Consider the following 13075-nt stretch of genomic DNA (forward strand, 5'->3'; position numbering starts at 1 on the left):
CAATATCTGCAAATAATTAGCTTTCATTGAGTTTGACCGTTAAGAGAAACAAGGAAATTGGCAGTGTTTGGTTATTCGTCATATTCGCCTATTTATGTACGAATGATGTAAGAATATTGCCTGGTAAATTGCCTCAGAGAACCTACAGGAAGGCTAAAACATGAAGCTGACTTAAAGCAAACATCCTGTGTCTGTTCTGGGAACAACCAAGTGAACTTCCAGAGATTACGTAATGTGAACACACTGTAGCAAAGCTGTTCGATCGCAATGCCACGTGTGTTTAGCGTGTGCTACTACATCATCCAAAAAGTGCTTGTCTGTTCTTCAAGAACGTTCTGAATGGAACGCTGCAGTCATTTTTAGGTCAACCCGGAAGATAGTGTCACCCTTGTTACCTCAACAAAACCCCAATAGGGTTTTTATATTTCCTTTTGGATTGTTGCAGTGACCAAATAAGCCCTGTGATCAACAAAAGTGTATGATTACCGTTACATGTTTTGATCTTGATAATCTACACAAATTAACTTTTATGAATCAGCAGATGTAAAATGCTAAACCTATAAAACTATATATATATATAATATATATATCTTGTGTGTGTGTTTGTTCACACGTGCCATGTTTCGTACCATTGCTATGAAGTAAAGTGACTGAACAGCACCAGAGGGTTAATGTCGTATAAGAAAACATGAAAACATCTTGAACTCGTGTTAAGCACAGACAGTATTTCAGGCATTTAATGAGAAACCTATTAAAAAACAAAACAAAAACATTGACTTCTGGATGATGGAACCGGAAAGTGCTAAAATGCTAGCTCGCTTCTGAGTTTTGGCCTACAAAAATACCTCATCCAGGCAGTACTCTATGCTTTTGGAAGCTAGCAAGATGTGCCTAAAATAAATATCAAGCTCTCCTCACTTTATCTAAAGGATGCAGTTGTCTAAATGGCAAATATTGTAGCTCAGGTAGCATCTAAAACCAAAACACTGTTTGAAACCCTCATATTACAGTAGAGTTGCTGACAGAAGACATCTGCTTCCCTCCCACCGGGGCTGCCCTGCTGGCTCTGACAACAATCACAAAGCACATTTTTAGCTACATAAACTGTTAATTCCCCAGCACAGCTCTCCTTCCTCCCACAGGGCTGTTGTGATATCACTGATACAGTGTGAAGTTCCTGTCCTCCCTTTGTGGGCCGCATGTGTGGTTGCCATATCGTTTAATTGCGTCCCTGCCGTCTCATGCACAAATTAGCAACTTAAGAACCCAATGGTCCTGCATGATGTTCTCTGTCGGTTTATTTAGTCGTAAGAGTTTATCGTGTTTGACGCAATTGATATTTTGCATTCCCAGATGCTATACTGTACAGATGAAGCAGCAGAGAATTGCATATTCCAAGTTAAAAACCTCTCAGAAAACTCTGCGTAGAAAAGGAAACTTTTGTAAATTTTATATACAAATGTGGCCTCTCTTTCTTGTGCATTACTGATTCTCAGTACCGCAGTGCCTGTTCACAGCCTGGATAATTCAAGCAGGTTTTTTTTTTTATATATTGCAAATCAGACCCATGAATATGTAACTTTTGAACTGTTCGAAAATTTTTTTTAAATGTATTGAATAATTTGTGTAAAATTTTTGTTTAAAAATGCAAATTCACGACCCTAGAATTAAAAATGACAAAGACTTTGTAATATTTTTTTTGAGATTTTATTTCTTATTTTTTTTAAAGAGTTTGTGTAGCCGTTTTACGTGTTTTTAAATGCCCAATATGAATGTCACTGAAACAGTCTATTATTCAGGGATTAGGGAGATTTCATTTGCATATGCGCATAATTTAAATGGCCATACTGAGTACATTATTAGTGTTACAGTTACTCGCTCGCTTGCTCCTATTGTACATTTAATAAATAGTGAACCATTTCATAATGCCCATCTCAGTTTTTTTTATATACAAATACAGCATGCCAAAGCGTTCAAAACCTCAATAGTAATTCACGCTCAAAAATCAAAAAGATAATTTACTGTTTTTTTGTTTGTTTGTTTGTTTTATCAGTCACATGGGGGAAAAGACGTTTCATAAACATTTCAGCTCTGATGCTATTCACCAATGATGTTTTGATGCAAGTTATATGGATTCGCAGATAACTGGATAGGAGAGGGCATGTAAACTACTTTATAAGTAGTTTACTGACACTAAGTCTTGCCATTAACATTGTACTCATTTGTCCAGTGGCATTTGGGAACTAAGTCAGTTAAGTGGAAATGCCGTCTCATATGCAATCTCACAGATCTGCAACCATTCTCTCTCTCTCTCTTCTCTCTTCTCTCTCTCTCTCTCTCTCTCTCTCTCTCTCTCTCTCTCTCTCTCTCTCTCTCTCTCTCTCTCTCTCTCTCTCTCTCTCTCTCTCTCTCTCTCTCTCTCTCTCTCTCTCTCTTCTCTCTTCTCTCTCTCTCTCTCTCTCTCTCTCTCTCTCTCTCTCTCTCTCTCTCTCTCTCTCTCCTCTTTTAGTTATGATGGTCATTATTTTTAAACTATAAATAGCTGTGACCCAAGAATAGCTCTACGACAGCACTGTCTCTCTCTGTTCCTTAGCTGAATCCCCTTTCCGACTCTAGCCATTAGTCCTGGCATCAAGAACTGTCGTTTTATTCAATTAGAGATCATCAATTGATGAAACTATAGCTCTAATTCAGCTGTAATCTTCACAGTAGAGAGTGTTTGTGCATGTACAGAACAACTTTCACCAAGACATTCGATTCTCCTCGAGGATGATCTCATGCGATCAATAAATCAGTCTGAGATCTCCTTCCAAATACTGCAAAGCTTATGAGGAATGGTATTCCTTGTCTGTCTATCTGTCTCTGGCTGTCTCACCCACGCACATCCTAAAGTGGGCTGAGCTCGGTCTAGGCCTAAAATGGTCTTGATCTAAGGATGTTTCTGAGTCACCTTTCAGTAATGCAGTAAAGACGTTCTGGTAATCCAGATAACAAGCGTCTGTAGGAGGACAGCGACTTTCGGCTAAGTTTAGGGAATTGTGAGCGTGTGAAAGAATGGGGGGGGGGGGGATGTTTGTCTATTTATATGTCGAAACGAGGGTCTGTAGATGCTGAATGTATTAATAGGATCTGTTTTTTGACGTGTAGGGAGACTATAGGGTCCCCGTTCATGGGCAGAAGGCTCTCAAAGTCAGATTTAGAGCTGGTAAGCAGTCAGGCATGCTGTAGGGAGAAAGTCATTTGGATCACATAACTGCATAGAACAACACAAACTGCTTTGATTCAGTGTTTCTGTTTGTGCCACATATTAAGTAAATCAGCAGGATAAATGAATGGTTCTGATGGATTGAAAACATTTCCTCCAAACCATCTAAGACCAGCTTAAGCTGGTTAATAACAAGAATATATTTGCTTATTGTACAGTTGCAAGATACCCTATACATCTTAACCAGAAGATGGTCTTGGCTGGTTTAAGCTGGCCCAATACCTCTCTAAATCCAGCCAAAAGACCAGGCCTATAGGAGACTGTTTTTAGTTTGTAGCTAATGTGTGTTCAATCAAATCCTATGGTATTTTTCTCAAGTTTTAGAAGTAAGCCAAATTAGACAGATGGCAATAAGGGCAGGGTAATATTGAATATCACAATAATAATATTGAATAGCTATTGTAAAATAATAGTATGATCATTGCCAATAATCAGTGTATGGAATTAGATTAAAATGACTACATTACAAAGACAAACCTGTTTAAACTTGTTTACATGCTTGGGTACTTACCAGTGTCATGTGTTTTTTTTTACTGGGATTTTGTTGATATTCACCCACAAATATTTTTTTGTGTGTCATTTTCAAATATGAAATGTTGGCCTTTTATAGCACCAAACTTTTTTCATGATTCCATTACAGTGTTTCTGACAATCAATCTTTGTCAAGTAAAGCGGCCCCCATATAAAAGTGCCAGGATATAAAATCTGAGCCAAATCATCTGAAATGTTACACTTTACATTAGGTCTCAATCCCAGAGCTCCTTCGTAGTGTAGTTTCTTCTATTCCACACATGCGCATTTTGGTCAGAATAGAAGAAATGTGGTTAAAACAGATACTGTGATTATGGTTACCCTATTTATGTGCATAATTTTTCTGTTTACATGAGCTTCAGCTTAATCGCAGCAATATAGGGTGCATGTCACAGCCAGTGTTTGATTGTAATGGCATTTTTTGTTTACTTGTGTATAATGTTCAGTCCCCATTTGATGTCCAATGTGACTGGAATAACTTATTTTTCCTAAAGAGATGTGTGGAACAGACAGTGGAACTGATGCCTGCACTCTATATGACAGACTTTTAGCTTATGATGGATGCACCTCTCTGACATTTTTACAAACAACCCCCATCTTCAAATTCATAAGTCTGCAGAGTTCTTCAGTTTTTCCCCTTTGGTTTAAGGGTTCAGCCCCACATGTGTGTTCCAATAAGAGCTCCATCCCTGACGTCATGTCTGCAGGAGATTGGCTATATGGAGCTCGAGCACAAACTCCTGCCCTTGCACACACGCGCGCTCTAACTTTTCTAAGAGTTTTCAAACTTCTGCTCGAGCTCAAATCGCGCGCACGCGAATTCTCTCGCCTCCTTGACTCCCGATTTCCCCGATTTCCGTTTCGTGCTTTGAAACTTTCTTTCACTTTAAGCATTTTCCCACTCTTTTAAGTTATGTGTATTGCGAGTAGATGACAGCGCGCGAGGGTTTACAACTACTTCACACGCGACTGAGTGTAGTTGAACTTCTATAGTTTTTTTTTGTAGGCTATCTTTCTTTCTAGAGTGTGTAGCCTATATATAGTAGGCTACATAGTGTTTCTTTCAAACTTTCCCAACACTTTCACTTCTACTGGATATGGCTGTGCTCATGTGGGACATCATTGTTTCTCTAGCGTTATTTATTTCTCCGGCTTTGGTTTCGGCGGATCAAAGCGGCTTCAGGAAACTGTACGTACTGCAGCCGGGACCGAGCGGTACGGACGGGGTTCACTTGAGCTCCATTTCATCGCTCTCGGGAGCGTCGGGACAGCCACACTCCTACAATGTGGAGCTCAAAACCAGTTTCGGCGGCCAGGTCCGAACCCGAAGAATGGGTCACCAACCGAACCCGAGCATTCCGATCCGCCAGGACGCGCAGGCTGGCCGACACACAACCAGCCATCATATGAAAGTGTCAGGGTAAGAGCAGAGCCAACTATAGATTCAGGCTACATATATGTTATAACACTTTACAATGAATGTCGATCAATATTCTTTTTTAATTAGAATGATAATTTTGATGTAGGAACGATTACAACAGTAAAAACAATAGGCATTATGAATATTCATAATGAATATTGAGATATTGTAGGCCTATTTTGATTATTAGGCTATTGAATATTGTAGTGTTATTTAAAAAATATTTTTTAATGCAATGTTGTTTTTCAGTCTAAATGGTAACAAAGTTGATTATCCAAACAATTAACATTAAGTGACTTTACCCGTGAATACAAATACTGAGAGCTTTTCTTTAGAGATCCACCAAACGGTGCTGATAATGATAAAGTTGAAAACTGAATATTGGTAAAAAAGATATATTAGTCAGACCGATTATTGACCTGTCTGTATTTTACAGTTTGTTAATTAAAGTAAAGAAAAAAAATAGCCATAAGAAGAAAAAGTTAAATGAAAGTTCTTAAACCTATAGCCCAAGTGATGTGGCCATTGTAATGAGAAACTTGAATTGTTAATAAGATTGTGCGTTAAAGTTCCTTTAGAGGTTTGAATCCTGCTTTTGATCGCCAGTGATGTGTTAACAACCAGATGTCATTAAGCATCCATAAATTCAACAAGTCTACAGTGATCATAACATTCTAAAAAGCACAGTAACATCTATTGTTTCAGGAAGCCACAAGAGCCAGTTTAATTGTAGGCTACCGGCTCCCCAGTGAACCTGATGCCCCTTAAAAAGTTTCAGCAGGCCATTCACAAAGATTTTTCCACATTCCCTACAATCACAAAGAGTATTGAGTGAATTGAGTGTTCATATTTTCTGGGCTTTGGATCAGTTTCTCTTACTTTGCTAAGTGCGGTATAATAGCACAGTGGGAATAATAGGACTGATTATATTGGAGCCTCAACCAGCTTTGGCCCCGGGCCCTCAAATCACTTCAGTGAGAGCAGACTTACATCAGAAACCGCTCTGGGTGGGCGAGGAGATTGACCGGGGGGTTGAGAGGGGGGGAGGGGGTTACAGTAAGGTTAGTATGTTCATTTGGTTTGTGTGTGAGTGTGACTGACTGTTGATGTCATTGCAGAGTGAACGTCTGTGGGGGGCAGTGCTGTGTTGGTTGGAGCAAGACCCCGGGATCTCAGCGCTGCACTAAACGTGAGTTAAGATAATTCTTTTGAATCATGCATGTGCTTGGATTCTCTCAGGTCTTTCTTCTGCACCACACCATACTTGACCAAACTTGCTTGGGCAAGTGAATCCCTTTAATCACCCCGGAAGTCAAGTTCAGAATTGTGTATTTGCTTTAGTTTTGCTACAGACTGCGGGTCTCGCGTGAAACTATTTTTTAAAATAAATGTTTACCAGTCTGGAAGAGGGGGTTGAGTTTGCTTGATCAGGAAGAGTTTAGACTTTTAACACAAAAGTCTCAGGTTCCATTGTATTTAGGGATCATCTGGCGTTAGCGATCCTGGACATCATCAGTTGCTGATCACATACTGAGGGTTCGGATTTACACTTATGCCCATTTGGCTCCAAACCCACGCTATGTGCTTTTGAGCAAGACATTCAATGGTCTTGCTCCATAGTCTCACTGCAATGCATTGTCCAGAAACGCCCTCTGGATACAGTAACATAAGAATGAAGAATTAAGTTCAAATATTAAACTAATAGTTTAGAGCTCTATATGTCAGAAATGTCTTAATGGTTGAAAGTTCTGTCATCACGGAAGAATTAAAGTCATTCAGGTTTGGGTCAAAATAAGGGTCATGTCACATGTCATGTGACTTTAATCGGGCTTCTGTGGAATACACAAAATAGATACTTTAGATGTTTATTTGTCGATGCAATGAACGTCAGTGGGAAGTGTTGGCTTGGACCCCACTGACTTTTATTGAATGGACAAAAACTTTTCAAAATATATGATTTGTGTGTTTCACAGAAGAGTTAATGTCATACAAGTTTGGAACAACAAGAGGAATAACATTATTACATTTCTGTAAATTACAGAATTTAAATTTTTGCGTGAACTATCTCTTTAATGCCAGGAGCAGTTGCTGTGGTTAAAAAGTGACATATGCTGAGACATTTTATGGTGTCCTTCATAAACCACCAGACAGACAGCTGCAGTGCCCACCTGTGAGTGGAGTCAAAACCCTCTCCGTCAGATCTTAAGTGGAGGGATGAGGGGTGGTTGAAAAGAGGGTGTGTACTGTTATCATAGGTGTACACATGATCAAGTTACAAGCGAATATTAACATTAATCTGCAAGTTACTGCACACAAAATCCACATGTGAAGTAAAACTATGGGGTTTGTAAAGTAAGGAAATGCAAGACATGACAAAAAGCATTTTGAATAATCTATCAGCGTTTTAAAATTTTGTAAATTACAAATGTTTCAGTTAACGCAATAGAAAGAAGGTACACAGGCACAAAACTACTACTATATAATAGAAAAAAAAGATAGGAGGATACAGTGGGGCAAAAGATGAGGAATTTTGAGGCTACGGAGAGAGTATGAAAACCCAGTGGAAGGGCTGGATCAGTTTATCCTTAGCCTGTGTGTTTCTGCCAGCAGGTTATATAAGAACCGGCCACTGTATATGTGTGGAAGTACGTGGAGGCCACCGGGGAAAAGCAGGAGTTGCACCTCCACCCGCTGTCTGAGTCTTGCCTCCAACACACATTCCTCTTACCCACCTTTTACACATAACCTAGTAGACAATCAATATTGTGTCTACATCCCCTGTCTCCAGTGACATTCCTCCTTCCTTCTCCTAGTTTTTTAGGAATGATAAATTGACGTTTTTGTGTGTATGGTCTATGGCACCTCCAAGATTGTGTCTTGGATGTCTGCTGCATTTTGACAAAGTGTTTCGTCTTGGATCCTTGCATCGAACATCAGGTGTACTGTACATTTGACTAGTTCACAGTGATTATGCAGACAATTTCATCCCAGTGATCTTTCTCATGCATTAAAGTCAGTCTTGGTTCTATATTTGATGGATAGGTTTTGTTGTCTCAACTTGTCTGCAAACAACTAAGCCATAGAGAATATGTTTTTTTTTTTGCAGATCATTTGTAATTTTTCAGTGGCAGATACTTTATCCTATCACAGCTTAATGTGGAGACTACTACACGACAACCATTCAATCAGGCTGATTTCTTTAAAAAGTGCAAACATTAGGACACTATTAAGACTTGCTTTATTAGTTTGAGACAACACTCTGCAACATTGGTTTAACTAATGCCGTGAGTTTTTTCTTTCTTCAAATCAGTATTTTTTTAACTAATTGGTGAAAATGGTAAGTACATAAGTGATAATAAGTGATTCTGTAATTTGTTTCACAACTGAACAAATCATTGTTTTTTAAGGAATTGGTTGAGTGAATTATTCAGTGACTCATTCATAAAGAGACACCTACTGGTATAACAATATAAGGTGCACTAAAAATCCAGAGCATATGAACATAAATATGTAAGTTTGTAATTAATATTATTAGAAATATCATTATAATATGAATAATTATTGTATGTGTATATATATCATATATATACTGTATATTATAGAGAGAGAAAGAGGGAGAAAAAGAGAACCCCTTGTTTACAGAAAGAGGCCCTGTTTACACGGGCAGAAGAATCACTTTGCAGGCCATCTGGAGCTAACCCAGAGCACATTCCTGCTTCAGCCATCCCTTTTATTTTCAATGGAGGCGTCTATAGTTTGATGTCAGCCGCACAGTGAGTGGCCTGAGAGCCCTTAAATTTGAGCTGAAATGTAACAGAACGTTTTTAATGGAAGACCTTGCAGGAAAATTGAGTGTGGAGAAGGGAAGCCTCTTTAACACCTCAGAGAACGTCTCTATGACTGTTTTTCTGCTGACTCGGGAAATCTTGGGTTTATATTTTTTATTTTGTTATATCGGTATAGTGTCAAAACCGTTTGTTTTTATGTTTCGCCAACCTTTTGTGAAAGGTTATTCTCATAAACGTACAGAATCCAGTATTTCTGCCAAATCGCTGGTGTCAACCCATAAACGTGTCTAATGATAGGGTCACCATTATATGCGCTTTCAAGTAAATTAAGAATAAAATATGACCTTTTTGGTTCATGTGACAGCAGCATTAGATGTTGTAATTCATGGTGACAGGGACATCGCAGCGAGAATTAATCATGGGTCTACCATTTTTCATTGCTCATATATATTTCTATATAGGGGGGAAATGAAAAAGTCCAGGTTGTAGTCAGTACCTCCCCTTGCCTCTATATATCTTCCTTCCCATTTGTGTTTTAGAATTACTATGTCTCCGCTCTCCACCTCTCCTGTCTCAAAAGATAGACCTGATCGTAAATTTTCCTGCTAAATGTTTAATGGCGTTTGATTTTTCAGGTTTTAACGCTCACCTCACTCAGAAAGTGCTAACAAAGAGAATTGTATGAATAGAAGCAGCTTTTGTTTTTCCTGGCTGGTTCCTCCGGGCTGCGTGGAACTTCGTATGTGAAGTGTTTAACTCGGAGCTGTCAGTCTTCCAGGTTTTGTCGCTGACATCGAGTCCTATTATTGTACAGTGCAGAGGGGCACTGGGATATTGGCCTTCTTATTTTACCACCAGGATATTGCACTCAGTTCTTTATCTCTAACGGAACAGGAAGAGTGTTAATCCTGGTTCATTTTTGGCCCATCATGTCCTATTAATAAATGAAAATGTAGACCAGGGGCCAACTTACATGCACTGCTAAATATTTGAGGATTGCACCATTAAACTTAGATGAAACATAACCCTACACATAAGCTAAATATTTACGGAAGACTTCAACCAGGAATAATAGTTGGAATAAACTTGCAGACCAATTGGATTGCATCAATGAGCTCATGTTTTAACTGACAGATAAATGATGTTGACATTTACACTCGTTTATATTTTTAGAGAGGGAACTTTGTGAATAAATGAGTTCTTAGCAGCTCTCCAGCATGAAACAAATCTTAAAGGGGAACTTTCCAGTGTGCCTCACCCTGTCATTTGTTCATGCCAGGGTTTCAACACACAAACAATATAAATTCAAATAAATTTCAATAAAATATTAGTATTTATTTAAAAAAATGTATTGCCTTTTTAGATACAGTTCCTGAATATGTTTAATTATTTTTACGAATCATTTTATGATTTTATGTGAAATTTCAATAGGGAATTGTTATTTATTTAATTTGTTAAATGTAAATTAAATTAACACTATTTCTTCTTACAAATTTGAAGGCAGCTTATTGGATCAATAATAGTAAATGTCTTATCATGCTTATTCTGTATCTGTTCAACTGCACATTACTTTACGGAGAGCTTACAAACTACTAGCTAAGTCTTGCCTTAATAACTGCTAGCTAAGTCTTGCCTTAAGAACAAATGGTGCAACCAAGTAAAGACTAAGTAGTAGTGACTAAGCCCTTTGTGAACTTTATGTCCCAATTAAAATAAGACCAGCTGGTGCAGCCATTGGATGGAGATCAGTACTGACCTGAGATCAGTACATCACTGATCCATTTTTTGAAACTCAGTGTTTTTTTTGTTTTTTTTAGTACACAAATTAATTGTGGGTAAATTACCTTTTCCAGAGAGTTACACTTGTCATAATGGACATAAAGCGACAAACAATAAAAGACAAAAAAAATGGCTTGTTACTGGAATCTTGTTGGTTAGGATACAGTGTTAAAATATGGCTTAACATTTTTAACAGTCTTATGAGAAGCAGAATTGAGTGTGACTGTGAAAAACCAGCAGACATGTTTGAAAGCTGTTTGAACAGAGGTCATGAAGTGAGCCTAGGTTCAGTCTACAGAATGACTGGCACCTTGTTGTTCTCTTCTCTCTTCCCTGAGGAGTTTTCGTGCTGGCATTCGCCATGTGACATGCATTCAGTAGCTTCTCAGACTTTCCTTGAGTTCTTTTATTGGATTGAGATCATCAGGAAACATTCAGAGCATTTTTGTTTTTCTCAGACAGGCCTGGGTTTGGGGGAGTTGATGGGTGATTTAATTTGTCTGCACAATGGAAGACTGTCTAGCGATGAAGAGCTTGCGGATGGTGAAAACTCGAATGTAAATTTAGGCCCAGCATAAGATTTTTGAATCGACGACAGCTTCAATTTAATGCTACTACATAATTTAACATCTAATTTATAGTTTGTTTTACAAGTTTTACAACATGTAAAATGCAATGAATGCTCATGTCTTCCCTCTGAGCCTGGATTTCTCATATTGCTCATCTGAAGTGTTTGAGTGTTTTTCCTGAGCTCAGGCATGTGTGCACAGCTCACCGCTGAAAGACTGCTCAGTCTATTTTGTCCCTCAACTGAACAGGGCCCAAAACGTTCACGTCCCTCGCCAGATAAAACACAACATGAAAGTATTTCACCTGGGCTCCACAGCACGGCAGAGAGACAGATACGTTTTTCCTGGCTGTCCGTGCTGAAAAAGGGTCCTAGATCTGCAGGAACAGGTGACTAGGTTGAGGAACCTGCTGTGATGGGCCTGAACTAGAGAAGAGCTCAATTCTGTTGGTTCTCCGAATTCACTAGTTGCACCCCTCTTGCATGTGGTAATTCAGTACAGACACATGTCTTATTTATTAACCACCCGCAGTGCAATGTAGCCAACACAAATAGTTGTTTTTATGTCAATTACGCTTATTGTATTATAGTTTGTAAGAAAGCGGACTAGATTCAATTAGTCATCAAATATGTCACCAGCTATTTTAGCCTTCAAATTGACTGGGCTTGGTAAGGTTTAGCGATTAGGTTTGTTTTAGGGTCATGTTTAGTGGTTTTATAATTTTTTTCAGTGTTCCACTTTTAAAGAATTATCAGTGTGCATGCATTAACTTTCAATAACTCAGTGGTCCAGAGTCATTTCCACTTAGGCTGTGGTTAGCACATGCTCAAGTGTTTTTTTTTTCGAATGAAGTGTTTTTCATCCCTAAAGTGTTCCTTTCTTTCTGCCACATATTAAATGTCTTTCTTAAAACAGCCCAAGCCACCATTATAAGTTTGAAAAGTACATGACAAAGTGATATAGAACTATAATGTGGTCAAAAAACCTGAAAGTCCTTCAGAGCTGTGCAACTTAACACCTTGGAACTAACATTGTTCAACCAATCAGAATCAAGCATGCAACAATGCTGTAGTATAATTAAAGGGATAGTTCATAAATAAATACCCAAAATAACTATCCCTTTAAGCTTAATAAAAATGCTTGTTTTTCCAGTTTAAATAAAGCATGTCTTGTTAGAGAAATTTGCTGTATCTGTATCTCCAAGACAACTTGTGAAATGCTTCTCCTGTCTGCTCACACTGCAGGTTTCCAGTCCTCAGGCAGTAGCTTAGCATGCTAGCCCACATGTTACTTTCTTGTTCAAGAATATCCAAGTTGTACCTTTCAGATCCAACACGTTTGAAGACGTTAGAGCTGTTGGAGAGCTCTGCAACAGATCCTCTTGAATGAGCTCTTAGATGTGTTACACGTATTAAGCTCAGCGGAGAAATGGCCAGACCGCAGTCGCCTTTAATTGGCTCTGTGTCTGCTGTGAAATACTAGCAGACTGAAATGGGCTTATCGACCATTCTGTCTGGGCACATTCATGCTGTGCGACCGCTGATCATGCTGAGGGTACAATGCTACACATTTAACACCGATTTCAATATTGACTTGTGGGATAAAACTAATAAGAAGCTGGACATGTTGGAATTACCCAGCACTGCTCCCCAAAGCCCGGCCATCTGAGTCAGCAACATCGCCCTTTTATTTCTCTCTCATGCTCTCTTTATCAGTCTGCCGT

The 13075-nt window shown here is 38.7% G+C and overlaps 1 protein-coding gene across 3 annotated transcripts in view; it reads left to right on the forward strand.

Annotated features, from left to right (window-relative positions):
- Positions 1 to 4544: 4544 nt before the first annotated feature.
- Positions 4545 to 13075, forward strand: part of ltbp1 (latent transforming growth factor beta binding protein 1) — a 79783-nt gene continuing 71252 nt past the window's right edge. For 2 of the 3 annotated variants that reach the window (XM_079633874.1, XM_079633875.1), the window contains exons 1-2: positions 4545 to 5216; positions 6335 to 6405. In XM_079633874.1, coding sequence (XP_079490000.1) covers positions 4894 to 5216; positions 6335 to 6405 — 394 coding nt within the window. In that variant the 5' untranslated portion in view covers positions 4545 to 4893. The remainder of the gene's footprint in view (positions 5217 to 6334; positions 6406 to 13075) is intronic. The other variant, XM_079633876.1, reaches the window with a different exon arrangement.

The sequence above is a fragment of the Phoxinus phoxinus genome, assembly GCF_949152265.1.
Source record: "Phoxinus phoxinus genome assembly, chromosome: 13".
NCBI classification, from domain to species: domain Eukaryota; kingdom Metazoa; phylum Chordata; class Actinopteri; order Cypriniformes; family Leuciscidae; genus Phoxinus; species Phoxinus phoxinus.